A 22,600-nucleotide genomic window follows, 5' to 3' on the forward strand; every position below is an offset into this window, starting at 1 on the left:
ATATTTCTATCTCTCTCTCTCTATCTCCCTGTCCCAATCTCCCTCGTTCTCGCTCACTTACCCTCTCTCTCTTTCTCTGACCCTCTCTCTCTCGCTCTCTCTGTCTCTGACTGTCTCTCTCTCTCTCTTTCTCTTTCTCTCCCTCTCTCTCTCGCTCTCTCTGTCTCTGACTGTCTCTCTCTGTCTTTCTCTTTCTCTCCCTCTCTCCCTCGGTCTCTCTGTCCCTCCTCTCTCTCGCTCTCTCCCCCTCTCTCTCTCTCTCTCGCTCTCGCTCCCTCACTCTGTGTCCCTCATCTCTTTCCCTCACTCTCTGTGTCCCTCTCTCTCGCCCTCTATCTCTCTGTCCCTCTTTCCCTGTATCTCTCTCGCTCTCTCTCTTTCTTTCTCCATATCTCAATCTCTCTCTCTCTCTTTCTCCGTATCTCAATCTCTCTCTCTCGCTCTCTACCTCTCTCTCTCTCTTTCTCTGTCCTTCTCTCTCTATATCTCTCTAACTCTCGCTCTGTCCCTCTCTCCACTGTTTCTCATTCACGTGTAATACTCAGTAGGGCTACAAGACATGCAACGCACAGACAAGGTTACTCAGTAAATACAAGCGACTGCTAAGGCGGAATCACACGATAAGCGAAAAGAAAAGGAAAATAAAAAACTACCAGAGTCTATAAATACCCCCCTCCCGAGCTTCAACAGCAGCAGAACACCCCAAGCTCACCAGCCATGGCGACTCTCACCCCTCTCTTCCTCTTCCTCTCCCTTCTCCCCCTCTTCTCTTCCGCTTCCGCCTCCTCCAAAGACATCTCCATCCTCCACCTCCACAGCAACCGCTCCCCCTTCGACACAATCACAGCGATGGCGGCCAACGACGAAGCCCGCCTCTCCTATCTCTCCTCTCTTGCGGTTATCCCCGTCGCCTCCGGCCAGCAGATAACCCAGACGGCGAACTACGTTCTCCGCGCTAAGTTAGGCTCTCCAGGCCAGCAACTCCTCCTCGCTCTCGACACGAGCAGCGACCTCTCGTGGGTGCCCTGCGCAGGCTGCGCCGGCTGCCCCGCGGCCACCCCTTTCACTCCCTCCGCCTCCTCTTCCTTCGCCTCCGCCGACTGCACCGCCATCGCCGCCGCCTGCGCGCCAATCAATCAGACCTACGGCTCGGCCTCCTTCCTCGCGACCATCTCCAAAGACACGCTATCCCTCGCCAACGATAGTATCCCCGGGTTCACCTTCGCCTGCGTGAACTCCGTCTCCGGAGTTAACTCCGCGATGCCGAAGCAGGGTCTTCTCGGGCTCGGCCGCGGGTTTAACGGGCTGCCGGCGCAGACCCAGGCTCAGTACAGCGGCGTCTTCTCCTACTGTCTCCCCAGCTTCAAATCCTACTACTTCTCCGGGAGCTTGAGATTGGGGAAGACGGGGCAGCCCAAGTCGATACGGACTACCCCGTTGCTGAAGAACCCGCGCAGGCCTTCTCTTTACTACGTGAACTTAACCGGGATTAGCGTTGGGAAGACGGCGGTGAAGGCGGCGCCGGAGTGGCTCGCGTTCGACCCCGCGAGCGGCGCGGGGACGATTGTCGATTCGGGGACGGTGATAACGAGGCTGGTTCGGCCGCTGTACGAGGCGGTGCGGGACGAGTTCAGGAGACAGGTTGGGGCGGTGGAGTGGTCGACGTTGGGCGGGTATGATACGTGCTTTGCGACGCCGACGGAGAAGGAGAGTCCCACGGTGGTGTTTCACTTTGAGGGGATGGATTTGGTGTTGCCGGCGGAGAACACGCTGATCCATAGCTCGGCTACGCCGATTGCTTGCCTTGCCATGGCCGCGTCGCCGGATAATGTGAACTCCGTGCTCAACGTCATCGCCAACCTGCAGCAACAGAACGTGAGGGTGCTCATCGATACCGTCGCCAATCGCGTTGGGTTCGCCCGGGAGCTCTGTAACTAGACGCTAATGTCTCTCTCTCTAGTTTCCTCTCTCTATCTATCTCTTGCTCTGTCTCTATCTATCTGTGTTTTTCTTTTCTTAGATTTGATGCCTCCAACTCGTCGGGGTTCTGTTGAGCACTTATGGAGTGAAGGGCACGTACCAATGTTGGGTTTCAAAACCGAATCTCTTTCTCTCTCTCTCTCTCTCTCTCTCTCTCTCTCTCTCTCTCTCTCTCTCTCTCTCTCTCGCTCTCTCCCTCTCTCCTCCCTCTCTCTCTCGCTCTCTCCTCTGGCTTTCTCTCTCTCCCTCTCTCTCTCTCTCTCTCCCTTCCTCTGTCTCCCTCTCCCTCCCTCTCTCTCCCTCTCTCCCTCCCTCTCTATCTCTATCTCTCTCTCTCTCCCTCCCTCCGTCCCTCTCTATCTCTATCTCTCTCTCTCTCTCTCCCTCCCTCCGTCCCTCTCTCTCTCTCTCTCTCTCTCTCTCCCTCCCTCCCTCCCTCTCTCTCTCTCTCTCTCTCTCTCTCTCTCCCTCCCTCCATCCCTCTCTATCTCTCTCTCTCCCGTCCTCTCTATCTCTCTCTCTCCTTCTCTACCTCTCTCCCTCCCTCTCTATCTCTCTCTACTTCTCTCTCTCTCCCTCTCTACCTCCCTCCTGTTAAAGCAACTGATCATCTAGAGCAATCTGCCAATCCTCCTTGGGTTCCTCCAGCCGTCACTGCCAACTCCATGCTTCTGAAAATGCGTGTTTCCCAGGTGGAAGATCCGTCCTCAGAGAACCACAGCCAAGCATATCTGCCTCAGAATGATAGATCGCCGCCTTCCGTACAAGTGCTAGAAAATCGAACATTCGCCAACGGCTATAATGATACATCATGAATGCAGCTATGGTATCAGGTGGTGACGTGCTGTCAGAAGATCCTGATGACTCAGTATTAAAACATGTCATCATGAAGACATCCGCCTTAACGTCATTAAGACGGAAAAAACTCCCTCTCAACTCTATAAAGAGAGCCTTATGGCTACTTCGTTGTATATGGGATTTTCTTCTTGTCCCTCTCTGCTCTTCTTATTCTCCCTTCTTCTTTTATCAAGACTTTGATTCTTCAAGTTTCACTTCTCTCTCTCTTCTACTTCAATCCTTGTCACCTCCCTCCCTCTCTATCTCTATCTCTCTCCCTCTCTCTACCTCCCTCCCTCCCTCTCTATCTCTCTCTACCTCTCTCTCTCTCCCTCTACCTCTTTCCCTCCGTCTCTACCTCCCTTCCTCCCTCTCTGTCTCTATATCTATCTCTATCTCTCTCCCCCTCTCTACCTCCCTCCCTCCCTCTCTACCTCCCTCCTTCTCTATCTATCTCTCTCCCTCTCTTCCTCCCTCCATCTCTACTTATCTATTTATCTGTCTATCTATCTACATATCTATATATCTATCCATCCATCAATGTATCCCTCTATCTTTCTATCTATCTCTCTCCTGCTCTATCTCTCTATCTGTCTACCTATCATCAATGATTTTGTAAACCTATGTATCAATCTATCTATTTGCTTATCTATCATCAACGATTTTGGAAACCTATGTATTGTACTCATAACCAATGATGATGTTGACTCTGGTGTTGACTTTGAAAATATCATCATTAAACTATCAAGTCTATATATGTCAACATCGACGTCCAACATTAATGTCTGTGGGACATACAGAAATCTAGTTTTTGCTTGAACCTTTTTTCAATTCTTCTCCATCTCACACAAATATTCACCTCAGATTCTTGAATAAAATGAAAATTTGACATTGTATCAATACTTCGGTTCCACTTATCAAAATGAATAAAGACATCATCATATTATACTGGCCAATCACATAAACAAGCAGTACCATAAAATGGTAACAAAATTACTGAGGTTCAATTGTTTTATGTGACCTAAAAATTGGTTTATAATATAACAGCTTCCACTGTAAACAAATGAGGACATAATTTGGTGTCGTAAAAGCTTTTTTACTTATCATTTTATCCATATTGAGGCCTTTAGAACGCAACACTTCCATAGGTACTCTAGACATCAAGAGGCTCTATAAATTTTAGAAATATCAGGCTACATTCCAAGCCACCCGTGCAGCTCTCACCAGTGGGAACAATGTTGAGAACACATGACAAGACTGTACGGTAGACTCTTCCTTTCTAAACATGCATTCAAAGTATGAATACTTCTATGTGATCATCAGTAGAGTTTGGGTTGAAATAAATCAATTTTAAGCATATGACTTTTCCTTTCCAAACTTGTAGTCATCCCATGCTACAATATCTTCAAGGCATAACTCCTTTGACTCTTCTTTATTTTTCCAAACACTTGTGTGTCTTCAATCCTAGGATATGAGGTAAGAATAGTAAACTCATTCATCTCAAACTTACATTTTATCTGAGTCTTGAACTCTTCAACTACACTAGGCTCTAACCCTCTAATAAAAAAGTCAACATATATATGAATAACTGATAAACTTAATATGATTATAATATAGTAGATAGTGATAAGAAGGATATTCTAAGAACTAATGAGAGAGAGAATGGAGTGATGATAATGGCAAAGAAAGTAAATAGACAAGAGAAATGTGATGAAAAGAATGAGTCATGTAAGGCGGCTGATCGGGGAAAAGTCAAAGAGAGGGTGATGTGAGAAGGGTCAGATGTGATAAAAAAGTATAAAACATAATGTTATGGCAGAAGAAAATGAGGAACGATAGCTACGCTAACAATGATGTTAAAAAGAACTAGTGTAAGGTGATTATGGTTACCGTAGATCCTTATGTTTAATAATCTCAATTTTAGGGTTAAAATTCGTGGTTGGAAATTGAGATTATTCAATAAAAATATATTTAACTGTATTTGAAAATACTTAGTTAGTGATGAATATGGATCGTCTCCACAGGGAACAATGATTAAGGAATTACTTTTTTATACTAGTGATGATTGATGAGAAGATTGACGGAAACAAGATTCAAGGATGTTAGCTAGTGATATTGATAAAAAATACGTAATTTATAAGTTAAATTAACTTAAAGAGAAGAGTGAGTGATTGTGATGGATATGACGATGAACGACGGTATGAATGAGGTTAGTGGTTGGATATGGAGTGGTATGATGGCGAGGATGGAGAGACGAGAAACGAGTGTAAAATGAGAGTGCAAGTTTGATGATAAACCCTAATTATGTTAACTATAGTGACAGGAAAGAGACAACATAAAGCGAAGATACTTACCTTAGATCCTTACGTTCTGCCAGGATCACGGCAATTTGCGAGTGCTGGTAAGAACCCCCTCTTCTCCAATGCTTCTTCCCACCCACTCAGGACACCAAGAACACTCTTGATGGATCTCAAAACTCACTATCTTTCAACCAGCCCACAAAAGTAGGAAGCAAGTTCAAGATGAATTTCACAATGATCCAGGCGTCTATTTATAGATCAGATCTTATGGATAGAAAGAGGAGGAGACGAAGCAACGCTGAAAATTTCAGCTAAATCGAAGTTGTAGATCAAAAGTTGTGGCCGTTTGAAGTTGGAGCAATCCTAGCCATTGATATTTTCTCTCTCCTCATCATCATCCTCATTTTCCGCGCGTAGTAAGAAGTCAAAACGCCTCATCTTCTCCACTTATTAGTTTTCCGTGCGCGTTTGTCTTTTTCCAAGCACGTGTTCCTAGGAGGAAGAAAAGGACAAAGAAAGAGAAAAGAAAGAGAAAAAAAAAGCATTTAAAAAGTTACTTTTCGAGGCTGACATGGCGGCGCGTCAGCGTGTGTGCCACATCATTCTCTCTCTCTCTCATTTCTTCTTCTTTAGTTTTTATTATTATTTTGTTTTAATCTCGTGGGCTCAATCGCGCCACGTCAGCCGTGGGCTAACTAAAGTAAGAAAATCTTATAATAATGACAGCAATCATCGCTTCGCGAATCGCGAAGCGCTGATTGCCTCATTAATGATTGGCTTGCACCAATCATCATAAAATGACCTGATTTGTCGCCGTTCGACAAATTGAATGGCGACACGTGGTGGGGCGAAATAAAAAACTTATAAAATTCATATAAAAAAAATAAGCATCCAGAAAATACATATAGATATATATTTGGACTCAAAAAAATCATATCTTTCCAAATTTAATGTCAGAAAAATCATATTCTGTCTCAAAAATTATATGCTTTTAGAATATATTGTTAGAAAAATCCCAAAAAATATAGAAAATTCATAAATTCATTCTAAAATTATATTTAATCATTTTAAGCTTGATAACATTGCAAATATGAGTAATTCAATGCACAAAACATGTAAATATAATCATATAAGGCACAAGAAATGCATGTTATCAATGTTCTTCTATGACTACAATGATCTGAGTCTGTAAGTATGATCCCCCTATTCTCTGTTGCATTTTCTCACACAACCAGGACACACAAAGAACAAGTTTAATGGATATCAAAAACTCATTATCTTTCAATCGCCCCACAAATATAGGAAGCAAGTTTAAAGATAATTTTCATAATAACCCATGTTTACCTTTATAGATGGGTGGATACATGGAAAGAGGGCATATAAACAAGGCTATCCTCAAATTTTCAGTTCAATTTATCTACTAGATCATCAAATATCAAACTCCAAAGTTGGAAATATCCTAGTTGTCCATTTTTCGCTCTCGCCTCATCATTCGCACTGCCTCTTCATCATTTTTTATTTTCCGCTGAAAGTACCAAAATATTTCGCAAAAAAGATAGAAATAGAGCAAAAAATAAAGGTAGAGAGAGAGATAGGGATAAAGATAAAGATAGACAGAGACATAGACATAGAAATGGAGATAGAGATAAAGATAGAATTAGAGATGGCGTTAGATATAGTGATAGAGATAGAGATAGAAATAAAGGTACAGAAAGACATATAAATAGAGATAGATATAAAAATATAGATAAAGATAGAGATAGAGATAATGATAGAGATAGCGATAGCTATCAAGATAGACATAAAGACAAAGGTAGAGATAGATATAGAGATAGAGATAGAGATAGAGATAGAGACAGCAATACAAATAGAAATAGAAATAGAGATACCAATAGAAATAGAAATAGAAATAGAGATAGGGATAGAGATAGAGACAGAGATAGAGATACAAATAGACATAGAGATAGAGATAGAGATAGTGATTAAGATACACATAGAGATAGAGTCAGAGATAAAGCTTTAAATTGAGATAGAAATAGAAATAGAAATAGATTTAGAGATAGATAAAAAATAGAGATAGGTATAGATATCGATATAGAAATAGAGATAGAGATAGAGATGACAATAGATATAGATATAGAGATAGAGATACAAATAAAAAAGAGAGATAGAGAAGGAGAAAGAGATAAAAATAAAAATACTGATACAAATAGAGATAGAGAAAGGGATAGACACAAAGATAGAGATAACGATAAAAATAGAGATAGAGATAGAGATAGAGATAGTGATAACGGTAGAGATAGAGATACAGATAGAGATAGACATAGATAAAGAGAAAGATAAGGGAATAGAGATAGAAATAGAAATAAAGATAGAAATAGAGATAGAGATAGAGAGAGAGATGGAGATAGAGATAGAGATAGCGATAGAGATAAACATAGAGATAGAGATAGAGATAGAGATAGAGATGGCAACAGCAGTAGGGATAGAGATAGAGAAAGCGATAGAGATAGATATAAAGATGAAAAATGAAATAGAGATAGAGATACAGATAGAGATGGAGATAGAGATAGAGATAGAGATATAGGTAGAGATAGATATAGAGATAGAGTTAGGAATATAGATAGAGATAAAGATAGAGATAAATATAGATATCGAGATAGAGATGGAGGTGGAGATAGAGAAAGAAATAGTGATAGAGATAGATATACAGATAGAGAGAGAGAGAGAGAAAAAGACAGATATCGAGATAGATTTAGAGATAAAAATAAAGTTAGAGAGACAGAGATATGGATAAAGATAGAGATAGGCATAGACAGAGATAGAGATAGAGACAGCATTAGATATAGTGATAGAGAAAGAAATAGAAATAGAGCTAGAGAAAGACATTGAGATAGAAATAAAGATAGATATATAGATATAGATAAAGATAGAGATAGAAATAGAGCTAGAGATAAAGATAGAGATATAAATAGAGATAGAGATAGAGATATATATAGAGATAGACATAGAGATAGAGATATAGATTCGGATAGACATAGAGATAGTGATAGAGATAGAGATGGAGATAGCAATAGAATTAGATATAGAGATAGGGATGGAGATAGATACAGAGATAGAGATAGAAATAGACATAGAGATAAAGATAGAGATAGAGATAAAGATAGATTTAGACATAGTATCGGAGATAGAGATATATATTGATATAGAAATATAAACGGAGAGAAAGATAGAGATAGATAAAAAAATAAGATAGATATAAAGGTAGAGATAGAGATAGAACTACAGATAGATATAGTGATATAGATTAAAATAGCGATAGATTTAGAGATAAATATAAAAATAGACATAAAAATAGTGATGGCAATAGATATAAATATAGAGATAGAGATACAGAGATAGAAAAAAAGAGATATAAATAACAATACAGATACAAATAGAGGTAGAGATAGAGATCGATATAGAGATATAGAGAAAGATAGAGATAGCGATAAAAATAAAGATAGAGAGACAGATAGTGATAAAGATAAAGGTAGAGATAGAGATAGAGATAGATATGGAAATAGAGATAGAGATGGAGACAGAAAAAAAGATAGAAATAGAGATAGAGACAGAGATATAGATAGACACAAAGATACAAATAGAGATAGAGATGGAGACAGAAATAGGATAGAGATAGAGAGAGAGAGATATAAAGCTGGTGAGAAAATTTGATATAGAGGTAGAGTAAGAAATGGAGATAAAGATTAGACATAGAGATGAAGATAGCGATAGATATTGATATAGAGATAGAGATAGAGATAGAGATCGAGAAAGAGATAGAGATAGAGATAGAGGTATAGAAAATGATAGAGATAGAGATATAGTTAGAGAGATATCAAAACAAAGATACAGATAGAGATAGTGATAGAGATCCAGATAGAGATATTCATAGAAATTATTATAGATGTAAAGATAGTGTTACAAAGAGACAAAAGACATAGATAGAGATAGAGATAGAGATGAAGATAGACATAAATATAGCGATAGGTATAAAGATAGAGATAGTGCTTGAGATAGAGATAGAGTTAGAGATAGAAATTTTAATAACTATAGAAATCGAAATAGAGAAAGAGATAAAGATACAAAAAGAGATAAAGATAGAGAGACAGATAGAGATAGAGATGGAGATCAAATTTAATACATACAGATAGAAATATAAATATATATAGATATAGGGATAGAGAAAGATATGGAGATAGGCACAAGGATAAAGACCGAGATAGAGATAGAAATACAGAAAAATTTCAAGTTAGAGATGAAGAAAGAGATAGAAGAAGAGGTAGATAAAGAGATAAAGGTACCATATAGATAGATAGAGATATCGAAACAAAGATATCGTTAAAGCTAAAGATAGAGATAAAGATAGAGATAGAGTTAAAGATAAAGACAGAGATGGAGATAGAGATGGAGATAGAGATAGAGATGGAGATAGACATAGAGATAGAGATAGAGATAGAGATAGAGATAGAGATAGAGATAGAGATAGAGATAGAGATAGAGATAGAGATAGAGATAGAGATAGAGATAGAGATAGAGATAGAGATAGAGATAGAGATAGAGATAGAGATAGAGATAGAGATAGAGATAGAGATAGAGATAGAGATAGAGATACAGATAGAGATAGAGATAGAGATACAGGTACAGATACAGATACAGATACTGATAGATATAGAGATAGAGACAGAGATTGAGATAGAGATAGAGATAGAGATTAAGATAGATATAGATAGAAATAGACATACAGATAGAGATAAAGATAAAGATAGAGTTAAAGATAAAAACAGAGATAGAGATAGAGACAGAGATTGAGATAGAGATCGAGATAAAGATAGATATAGATAGACCTAGATATACAGATAGAGATAGAGATAGAGTTAGAGATAAAAACAGAGATAGAGGTAGAAATAGTAAAAGAAATTAAGATAAAGATAGAGATATAGTTAAAGATAGAGATAGTGATAGATATAGAGATACAGATAATGATAGTGATAGAGATGGTGATAGAGATAGAGATCAAGATCTTCATAGAGATAAAGATAGAGATATATATAAATCTTGATATAGAAATAGAAATAGAAATAAAGATAGCAATAGACATAAAAATAGAGATAGAGATATTGATAAAGCTTGATATAGAGATAGAGATACAAATAGAGATAGAGATAGAGATAGAGATAGAGATAGAGATAGAGATAGAGATACAGGTACAGATACAGATACAAATAGATATAGAGATAGAGATAGAGATACAGATAGAGATAGAGATACAGGTACAAATACAGAGACAGATACGGATAGATATAGAGATAGAGATACAGATACAGATACAGATACAGATACAGATAGAGATACAGATAGAGATATAGATACAGGTACAAATACAGATACAGATACGGATAGATATAGAGATAGAGATAGAGATACAGGTACAGATACAGATACAGATACGGATAGATATAGAGATAGATATAGAGATAGAGATAGAGATAGAGATAGAGATAGAGATAGAGATAGAGATAGAGATAGAGATAGAGATAGAGATAGAGATAGAGATAGAGATAGAGATAGAGATAGAGATAAAGATAGAGATAGAGATAGAGATAGAGATAGAGACAGAGATTGAGGTAGAGAGAGAAATTGAGATAGAGACAGAGATTGAGATAGAGATAAAGATAGATAAGAAATAAAGATATAAATAGACATAGAAAAACAGATAGAGATAGAGATAAGGATAGAGTTAGAAATAAAAACAGAGATAGAGATAAAGATAGTAATAGAGATCAAGATAATGATAGAGATATAGTTGAAGATAGAGATAGTGATAGATGTAGAGATACATATCATGATAGTGATAGAGATGGTGATAGAGATAGAGATCAAGATCTAAATAGAGATGAAGATAGCGATATAGATATAGATAAAGCTTGAGATAGAAATAGACATTGCAATAAAGATAGAGATAAAGATAGAGATACAGATAGAGATAGAGATATAGAGAGAAGTAGAGGTAGAGATAGAATTAAATATTGAGAAAGAGATAGATATAGAGATATAGATAGATACAGAGATAGAGATAACGATTGAGCTAGAGAAAGATATAGAGATAGAGATACATAGAGATAGAGATAGAATTAGATATAGACATAGTGATAGAGATGGAGATATAGATATATATTATCATATATATAGAGATAGTGATAGAGAGGAAGACAGAGATACAGATATAGAAAGAGATATAGATAGACATAGACATATAGGTCGAGATAAAGATAGATATACATATAAGAATAGAAGTTGAAATAGAGATTGAGATAGACATAGAGATACAGAAAGAGATAGAGTTAACAATATTCAGAGAGACAGATTTAGAGATAGAGTTAAAGGTAGAGATAGAGATAGAGATAGAGATAGAGATAGAGATAGAGATAGAGATAGATATAGAGATAAATATAGAGATAGAGATAGAGATAGAGATATCAAGAGAGGCATTTATTGAGAGTAATAAAGAGGTAGCGGTAGAGATAGATATAAAGATAGAGATAGAGATACAGATAGAGATAGAGATAGAGATAAAATAGGTATAAAGATAGAGATAGAGATAGTGTTAGAAATCGAGATAGAAATAAATATAGAGACAGAGGTAGAGATAGAGATAGAGATGGAGATAAATGTAGAAATAGAGACAATCATAGAGATAGAGATAGAAATAGAGATATAGATAGATGTAGAGAGTGAGATATCCATAGATATATAGATAATCATACAGATAGAGATTAAGAAAAAGATATAGATAGAAATAGTAATATATATAGAGATAGAGATGGAGACAGAAATAGAAATTAAGGATAAAATAGAGATAGAGATAGAGATAGAGATAAAGATAGTGATAGAGATAGATATAAAGATAGAGAGAGTGATAGAGATAGAGATCAGGTTAGAGATAGTGCTAGGCCCTGATAACTTGCAAATTAACATTTTGAATTGATGAATATTACATAACATTTATGTGTTTTAATGGCCATATTTGCTTGTTATCATATATAAATGGAGATTAATAACTTACACCTTGATTTTATCATTGTTTTGAATTTTTAGTACCTTTTTACATGGGAATTGACTTTTTTGCATTGAATAAATATTTTTTACAGGGCTTATAATACTTGGCTAAAGGTTGGTAAGGGTTTTCCTATTCTTTTGGAATTTTGCCATATTTTTTTATAAATGTTTTACCATTATTTAGCCAAGAAATGAATTTAGAATTAAAAGAACTGATATTTATTAATTAATTTATTATTTAAATACGAGTTTTTATTAAATAGGTGGCATCCACGTCATTTGCATGAAAATTTGGGCGAATGATTTGAAGCGCCAAATTTATCAAAGATAGGCTCATTATGGAATTGCGCATCGCAATGCCATAAATGCCATTATGGAGTCGGCGAGAAGAAAAAGGTATTTTTTCTTATTTTGTGCAATAAATACATGCGGAGAGTCGATTTCTGAGTGCATTTATCAAAATAGATATCTCGTATGCAGTCGGTTAGCCGTGTGCATTTAATGCACGCGGTATCCAACACACGTGCGTTTATAATTATAAAAGAAGACGTCCATTATTTAATACATGTGGTGTCGATTTGCCGCATGCATTAAATGCATGCGGAAATCGGCGCTGCATCTATTCAAAAAATACGTTAAGCTCACCTTATTTTGTCCTTTCTGTTTTTTTAATAATACAAGGTGACGTGGCGCTTTGTGAGCCATTCAAATGCAGCAATCATCTCACGATGATTGCAACCTGTGGAAGCGCACAAGACGTGTCAGAACGCGATCAAAGGATGGGGAAAACAAGAAAAAAAATGCCAAACAATCAGAAAATGCCATTTTATGAGATATTTTGAAGAGAGATAAAAGATCCAATGGCCTAGATTAATCCTCAGTAAAACAATCATATCTTGAGATCTAGACGTCCGATTGAGCTGAAATTTTGAGGGCATGTTTATCTTTTATCCCTCTACAATCCATATGGTTGGATCTTTAAATAGAGGTCTGGAAAAAGGTGAAATTCACTTTTTGAAGCTCTCCCCCAAGGATTTGGCCAAGAAGGGCACAAGAGTTGCTTTGGAAGTCAACAGATGTGGATTCATCGTTGAAAATTGTAAGTTTCTAATTTGTGTTTTGAACTTCTTCTTGAACGATTCTAAAACGCCATGGCATGGGTGAAATGTACATGCCCTTGAAGTTGTTTTGAAATAAAATTAGCATTGCATTTTGATTCTGATTCGAGATCGTTTTTTTATCTTTAGTTTTAAATAGATTTGGAACAATTCTGCATTTTTATATTTTTAAATTAGGGTCGAATTTCACTTTTTCCCCAAATTCATCAATTTCTCTCTCTAGGTTAATTTTTATATTTTCTCTCTCTATATTTCTAAATTTATTGTTTAGAAATTTAATTAAACATGTAAAATACCTAAATCCAAAATTCCATTAAAAATTGTCCATCTTCAAGTCCAATTAGAAAACCCCCTTTTGTGCTTATTAATTCCTAATTTTAAATATATATAAATTGACTTAAAAAAATTATTTTGATTGGGAAATTGATAATTCAAATTGATTTGATCTTCTAATTAAAATTATCCTATCTTGAGTGTCTTAACTGAAAATATTAAAATCAAAATTAATTTTCTACTTAATTTTGGTTAATTATAAACATAATCAAAGTCTATTAAGTCCAAAAATAATTCATTCTTCACTTAAATTATTTGAAATTGGATAAAAGTTCTTGCTTAGTGCCTCCCTGTGGTTCGACCCTTTGCTTGCTCTATGTATATTATATAGTGATTTAGGGTTATTATAAATGTTATTGCATATAAGTCTAAAAGCCCAAAACAATGACGTAACATTAATTTTAGGCTCATCAATTGGCGCCATTTCTGGGGAGGCACGGTGAATATCTGAAATTACAGATTAAGAGATACAAATTTATTGAGCATAATTTTCATGCTACATTCTAAATTTGTAGTCAAATCTTGTTTTAAATTCAAAATTTGTCAATTTTTTCTTTGATTTGATTTCCTTTTTGAGATAATCTGAATTGTCCTCGAAACAAAATATCAGAGATTGAATTTTTAAAACAAACTATCGAAGATTTGTTTATTTATTTTTTTTATTGAACTAACATGTACTAATCTTTTTTTCGAGTGCTTGTGTTGAAATTAAGGTGGTCATCACAATTGGGACTTCTACACATCCATTGAGGTAATTTTTACTTTTATTTTTTATTCTCACACTCTGTTATTACAGAAAGGGAAGATCCTACCAAAGGAGAAAATGGAACATAGTAGAAGTCCGACAAGCAACACAATCCTAGGACAGGGTACGCATCGTCCAACGAATAGGGAAATGATGGAATTGAATAACTGTTTAAATAATCCTGAATATCCGTTAGATTCCCACGGAAATCCTGCTCGCAAGAAACTTAGAGAATTTTATAAGCCACCATGTTTTGAAGAACACCTTGCACTTAAGGAAAACTCTTATAGGAATCATGGAGTAGGGAATCATAGAGATGATCATAGGGAAAACTTGAAGGGTTTTGAAGAAGGAAAAACAGAATCTTTTGAGGATCCTCTAGATTATCCTAGATGTCAGAAGAGACCATCTCCTAAACCCATAAGCCAAGGTATAAGTTCTTCTACTAAAAGCATAGATGTAAGTTCTCCTATCCCTACTAGTAGTAGCTTCAAACTTAAGACCACCACTACTAATATCCCTACTAGATCAAGTTCTCCGATAACCAAGGAATCACCTGTGAGTGCTCCTATCCCTGACCATTCTCAAATAGTTCCAGTTATCCAAACTATGATATCCATGATGTCTCAAGTGAAGGATCATATGATGGAGTTCAATGAAAGAATTACAAAAATAGAGAATGATAGATGTCAAGGACCTATAGGTGACATGATAAGCAAAGAAAAAAGTGGAGGATTAGTAAAATTAGGAGATGAAGTAGAGGAGAAAAAACTCCACAACCCTCAAATCACATTAGAAAAACCTGTACGAAAATCTGCTAGGAGAAGGAACTTATATAAGAAGTCGTTGGAACAAAGAGAATACAAAATTACATGTGAAATTGGAGGAACAAAATTCAAGAATGTAGTTATAGATCTTGGTTCCAATCTGAATGTCATACCTTCTTCTATGTTTGCGAGACACCCTATAGGAAAGGCAATGCCCTCTTGTGATTTTGTTTGTTTTGATGATGGAGTCCAGATAGCGTCTAAAGAAACATTTTCCAATATTTCCAATTCTGACCTAATTTTGTGATCCTTGAAGGAAAATCAAAGAAAACACCCTTAGTTCTCTGTAGACCTTTCTTGAAAACAGCTAGAGCTATGATTGATATTGAGGAAGGAGAGGTAATTCTTAGAAAAGAAGATAATATTGTGTCCCTTAGTTTAGATATTTCTGAGAGCAAAAGTGTACACTTTGAGGATTATATTAAAAAAATTCCTAAGGAAGAAACTGTGGTAGATGATTTATCATCTCAACTTAGTTCTATCCTTGAAACAGTTGATTCATCATTACCATCCATTAGTCCACCTTCTCAAAACTTCTGTAAACCTTCATGCAAATCATCTCAAGTGAGAATTTTTGCTTTAAAAATAGATAATCTCCACTTGAGAAATGATATGAAGAAATTAAATAATCAAAAGAGTGAGATGCATGAAAGGATAGAAAAGTTAAAAATGGAGAATGAATCATTGACTAAAATGTTTGCTGCCTTACAAAAGAAGGAAAATAGATTATAAATGGAAGGAAGATTAAAGATTTTGACATGAGAAGGAGGTATGGGGATCATAGGAGTAAGTATTGAGGGAATAATGGGATATATGAGCAAAAAAGATGGATTCCTATGCAAGATATGTCGATGAGGACAAAAGGTATTTCAACCCAAAATCAGGAGCGAAGAGTGTGGATTCCAAAATCATCTTAGAACCATTTAAAGAAATATCACATAAGGAATTATGAAATCCAAAGTTCATTATAGAGCCATTTGTATGACCCTAAATATTAACATTCATATATCTTGCCATTTTCGTTTCTTTCTTTAATTGTATTTTTCTTTGTTTGCATTTTTACTTTCACAAATAATGGGAACTAACCAAATTCCCCAGCTTTCATTTTTGTTTTGCTTTCAGTTGTTAGTTTTATAGGAATAAAGGAGGAGGAAGAAGAAGAAGCACAATTCGCACACATGACAACGAGATGTCGGCTCAACATTCGTAAGTTCTTCAAAAATCAAGGATCACGCCTAAGCAGGTTTCAATTCTGAACTTCTGAATTATATGTATGTTCATTCCCATGCATTGAGGACATTGCATAATTTAGTGGGGGGGAGAACATTTCATGTGCTTAAAAGTGAAAACCTTTATTTGGATCATTATGTCATAAATCCCATTTATAAATTAAAATTCACCTTTAGGAGACCTTCTTCGTCCATTTATTCGAATTACATGTGTAGGAAAGTTTGGCTTTATAGCGCATCATGATCATGCAAAGATAAAACAAACCTTGATTTTGGATAATATGGGAGTCAATTTTCAAATGGCTAGGGTATCTAGTGGCTGTGTAGGGGATAGGAAAATCGAAGGATTGAAACACCATGACTCAAAAAGGTAGAGAGTTGAGTGAATTGAGGACCCTTGATAAGCCTAAAAATGCACGTAAATATGTCGTTGATTTCGCGTTAGACTAATACAATAAAATTTATAATTTCCCTTAATCACTAAATATAAAATATAGAGCAAGCAAGGGGTTGAACCACAGGGAGGCAACAAATAAGAATTTTTATCCAATTTCAATGAATTAATTCAAAGATGAATAAATTTTGCAATTAATAAATTTTAATTATGCTTAATAATGTTTTTAATTAATCAAAATCAAGTAAGACTTAATTTTGATTTTAGGTATTTTGGTCAGAAAGCTCAAGATAGGAATATTTCAATTTTAAGATCAGATTAATTCAGATTATTAATTTCCCAATTATTATAAAATTTTAAGACAACTTTTATGAATTAAAATTGGGAATTAAATAATCAAGAAAGAGATATTTAAATTGGACTTCAAGATGGATGAATTTTCGAATCAAATTTTATTTTTAGGTTTTTAGATATTAAATTAAATTCCTAAACAATAAAAATCGAAATCTAGAGAGTGAAACTAGACAAATTAACCTAGAGAGAGAAACTGAAGAATTTTGGGAAAAGATGAAATCCGACCCTAAATTAAAAATCTAATGAAGCAAAAATGTTCTAAATTGATGTAGAATTAATGATCAAAAATCAGATCTTGAATCAGAATCAAAATGCAGTTCATTCAAAACCAACTTCTAGGGAACGTACATTTTGCCCATGCCTTGGCGTTTTAGAATCGTTCAAGACGAAGATTGAAATACAAATCAGAAACTTACAACTTTGAGTTCAGAATCAAGAACTGTCGACTTCCAAAGCATCCCTTATTCCTTCCTGGCCAAATCCTTGGAGAGAGCTTCAAAAAGTGATTTTCGCCCATTTCTAGATCTCCATTTAAAGATCCAGTCTAGATTCTAGAGGGGGAAAAGACAAACCTACCCTCAAAATTTCAGCCGAATCGGACGTCTAGATCTCAAGATATCAAGGTTTTAGTGAGGATAATTCTAGGCCGTTGGATTGTTTTATTATCTAAAAAAACCGATTTTTCTGATTGGCTGAGCCTTTTCTTCCTTTTTTTGCCGCCCTTGGATCGCGTGTCGACACGTGTTTGCGCGCTTCAAACGGCCATAATCATTGGAAAATGATTGGCCTCTTTGAATGGCTATAAATAAGCCACGTCGTCCTGTAAAATAAAAAAAACAAAACAAACATAAGCAGCTGCAATTTTTGACTTTTTCCTCATCGATATCCACGTCTGTAGAGCGCACAATCATTGGGTATTTGAAACTTTTTTAAAATGGTCATAAAGAAGCCACGTGGCCCTCTTTTATATAATATATATATATATATATATATTTAAAGCACGCAGAAGAAGACAAAAATAGCCGCAATCTTGGACTCATACGCGTCGTCGGTTCCGCATGCACTTTATTCCAGAGTGTCGGTGCGGCATCATATACGAGCTAATCATTGGCTTGCTATGGCATCGCGATTTGCGATGCCATAATGAGCCAATATGCTCACTCTCTCTCTCATTTTTATTATTAAATAACATTCATCCAATTATTCGCCCGAATTTTGGGTGAATGACGTGGATGCCCTTTAGTATATATATAATGCATTATAAAATGCCAAATAAATTAAATGTGTATTATTTAAATATGTAAAAATCATTTCTTGGCTATATAGTGGTAAAAAAAATTATATAAAAATATTTAAAAAATTGCAGAAAATTTGAAAAGCCCTTATCAACCTTTAGCCAAATATTTAAGGCCCTGCAAAAAATATTTCTTCACTAAAATGAGGTTAAATTCCATGTGATAAATGATAAAAAATCAGAAATAATAATAAAATGAAAGTGTAAGTAATTTATCTTTATTTTAATATGATAACATGCAAATATAGTCATTAAAACAAAAATATATAATGTAAAATTCATTAATTAATCATGTTAATTTTCAAGTTATCAACCCTCACTGCGCCACCATTCACTGAGCCGATCCTACTTGAACGTTTTATTCTTTCATTGAGTCAATCTTACTTTAGGGTGGAAGATAGGCATTTATCCAAGTCTTAGAGCACAGAATTTTCCTTTCCTTTATTCTCCATCCACTTTGCCATTCCATTCGTCATTCCATACCATATACCTTTCCATTTCCTTCAACCTTTCTTTAACCAACAGCCTTTCATCGATGGTAGCCATCTTCCAAGAAATTCTATCTCCCTTTCTATGGGATCATCTATATCCCATCTCTATCACCATTTCTGTCTAATTTGCATTTCAATTTCTTAATCCTCTTCTTCTCTTCAATGATTTTACATAATGCTCTCATTAGAGTCAATGATCATTATTTTCTCCCTACTTTTACACAATGTTTTAGTATGTTCTTTACCCCTTATAAAAAAAAAAGAAAAAAAGTCAACTTCAAGCAAAATATGAGGTATCGAAAAAATAAATAAATAAATAAGTAATTATGGGGAATGCCTTGTGGTAGGCATTTTTATTACATCAATTTTGATGCAATATATTGCTGATTGAACCTAGTGAAGGCGTCACACATGATTTCTTTCTTTCTAAATCTATCTCATTCCTCTAAGTCTTGGAAGAAGGTAGAGATAGAGTAAGAGGTAAAACAGAGATAGAGATAGAGAAAGAGATGGAGATAGATATAGAGAAAGAGATAGAGAAAGAGAAAGAGATAGCGATAGAGATAGAGATAGAGATAGAGATAGAGATAGAGATAGAGATAGAGATAGAGATAGAGATAGAGATAGAGATAGAGATAGAGATAGAGATAGAGATAGAGATAGAGATAGAGATAGAGATAGAGATAGAGATAGAGATAGAGATAGAGATAGAGATAGAGATAGAGATAGAGATAGAGATAGAGATAGAGATAGAGATAGAGATAGAGATAGAGATAGAGATAGAGATAGAGATAGAGATAGAGATAGAGATAAAGATAGAGATAAAGATAGAGATAGTGAAAGATATCGAGAAAGAGATAGATATAGAGATAGAGATAGAGACAGATATTGAGATAGAGATAGATATAGAGATAGATATAAAAACAGATATCGAGATAGAGATAGATATAGAGACCGGACATCTAGTCATGACATCAACGGAGTTGGTGGCCGTCCACGGAGCCCAGCTTGTCTCCGAGAAGCCCCATGCCATCCAGTTGTAACTGCCCCCTTGTCAGATATGGCAGAAAAGTGGGCTTTTGAACACAGAAATATTCTTTAATTACTCACGGTCATTTCTGACTGAAGTGAGCTCGCAGAAAGAGATCAAACCAACAGAACAGTGTTTGGACTGTTTACGAGTCCCGAAGAAGTTCTTGGCAGATATGTTGGTCCGGTAACGTAAACGGAGTGAAACTGGTGTCCATTATCTCGACATCTATGTGTTAATCTCTCTACATCTTCGTGTCACTCCTTTTCTATCTCTTTATATATCGCTTTCAATCCATCTCTGTCAATATTAAGGCTATCGATCTATCCATATCTCCCGTCTTTTCTTTCAATCCCACCGTTTATGTCTCTTTATATACATCTATCTCCCTCTCTTTACCACTCTCCAACTCTCTTCGTATATCAGGTTTCTGTATATATCTTGCTATCAATCTCTCTAATTCTCTATGTGTGTCTTTCGATAACTGACTGCCTATCTCTGTCTGTATCTCGCTATCCATTTAATATACATCGGTCAGTATCTTCCTATAATCTTATTTTAATATATCGATATGACGCTCTATTTACCAATCAATCTGTCAGTCTACCTGTTCCTAGACTCTCTCTCTTCTCTCTCTCTCTCTCTCTCTCTCTCTCTCTCTCTCTCTCTCTCTCTCTCTCTCTCTCTCTCTCTCTCTCTCTCTCTCTCTCTCTCTCTCTCTCTCTCTCTCTCTCTCTCTCTCTCTCTCTCTCTCTCTCTCTCTCTCTCTCTCTCTCTCTCTCTCTCTCTCTCTCTCTCTCTCTCTCTCTCTCTCTCTCTCTCTCTCTCTCTCTCTCTCTCTCTCTCTCTCTCTCTCTCTCTCTCTCTCTCTCTCTCTCTCTCTCTCTCTCTCTCTCTCTCTCTCTCTCTCTCTCTCTCTCTCTCTCTCTCTCTCTCTCTCTCTCTCTCTCTCTCTCTCTCTCTCTCTCTCTCTCTCTCTCTCTCTCTCTCTCTCTCTCTCTCTCTCTCTCTCTCTCTCTCTCTCTCTCTCTCTCTCTCTCTCTCTCTCTCTCTCTCTCTCTCTCTCTCTCTCTCTCTCTCTCTCTCTGTGTGTGTGTGTGTGTGTGTGTGTGTGTGTGTGTGTCTATGCACAACACCATATTATATTAATCTCTCATAGCCACCTATCTTAAGGTGGATACAACTTAAACTAAAATAAAAAATTATGAAATTCAACGCCCGTGTGTTGGGCTGCGACGTCGCGTCTTACCGTAGATCTTTAACTTCCAGTGTGAAGACGAGGACAATATTACGGCAGCATCAACCTCGACTAATAGGGTTTAAGAACTAGTTAGTAAAATGTAAATATTCATTTATACTCGTTAAAGAGAAATAGATTGATAGGATTAAATATAGGATTAAATCTAGTTGATAGGATTAAATATACATAGGATTAAATTTAGTGGGTAGGATTAAATCTAGGTAGGAAGAACAAACCGTTAGACAAACTAACGGTTAGGCTTTAAACTAAAATAGACAGTTACAGATCTGGATCTATAACTGTCTATAACTATTCTTATAGAAATATCTATAAATACCAATGCATTTGTAAAGTTTCATAATAATAAAAGGATCAACGATCTTGAAGCCTCGTTCTTGCCTCTTCTTCTCATCTATTCTCCTTCTCCCCTTCTACATCTTCTTCTATCTTCTCTGGACGCTTTCACATGGTATCAGAGCCAGAAATCTGAAGGAGCTTTCGAAGAGACATCTCCACGACACAACAGGAGATTCCCAGCGACCATCTACGTCTATTGCGGGTTCTTCACGTAGCACGAACCACCTCTGAACAACAAAAAAAAGGAGAGCGGTCACTTCCTGCTGACTCACGGTATAGGGAGGTTCAACTTCAACGGCGCAGACGGCCAGTCCCACCTCTTGCGATTGCTTCCTCGACGGCTACTTTCTCAACAACTGCTTCGGCGACTCTCTTCACCAGTCTCTTCGTCGTCTCTGCTCACTTGTGGCAGGTGCTACCACTCTAGGAAATCTTGGTTAGTCATCACGTCCCAGATCTCATCATTTGCGACCACGAGAAATTCGTCCTTGTTCGAGAGCCTTCGGTAAGAGACCTGAGGCATGGAGATTGTAGGCCTTGACCGTGAGCCTTCGGTAAGAGAACTGAGCACGACTGCTTCCATGATTGCTGCCTCGACGGCTGCGACGATGCAGTTGGTCTTTCAAAGAAGGAAATCTGCTGGAGGTCGAAAAAGGCTACTTGAGTAATCAATCTTCATCATGAGCAGTTCAGAGTCTGGATCCTTGACAGTCACGGGACAAGCTACGGCCTTTGTTCCAAGTGGTGCAACAGTTTCTATCAAGCTGAATAAAGAAAATTACCAAGCGTGGAAGAGCTCAATCTTGCCAATCTTAAATGGGTATGATCTAGTTCAATATATTGAAGGCATATCTCCACCCATTTCTGTTGCAGATTCAGAAGGGAGGATGATAGAAAATCCAATGTTCAAAGTATGGTGGAAGCTTGATCAACAAGTTCTGGGATTTCTGCACTCCACGCTGTCAAAAACCAT

At 36.6% G+C, this 22,600-nt stretch overlaps 1 protein-coding gene across 1 annotated transcript; it reads left to right on the top strand.

Annotated features, from left to right (window-relative positions):
- The first annotated feature begins 693 nt into the window (after window positions 1–693).
- LOC144704304 (Eukaryotic aspartyl protease family protein) lies at window positions 694–2,057 on the top strand. Its single transcript, XM_078576681.1, has one exon. It carries the CDS (start codon window positions 718–720, stop codon window positions 1,936–1,938), a length of 1,221 nt encoding a protein of 406 aa, XP_078432807.1. The 5' UTR covers window positions 694–717; the 3' UTR covers window positions 1,939–2,057.
- Window positions 2,058–22,600: the final 20,543 nt, after the last annotated feature.

The sequence above is a fragment of the Wolffia australiana genome, chromosome 6 (assembly GCF_029677425.1).
Source record: "Wolffia australiana isolate 7733 chromosome 6, ASM2967742v1".
Classification (NCBI taxonomy): Eukaryota; Viridiplantae; Streptophyta; class Magnoliopsida; order Alismatales; family Araceae; genus Wolffia; species Wolffia australiana.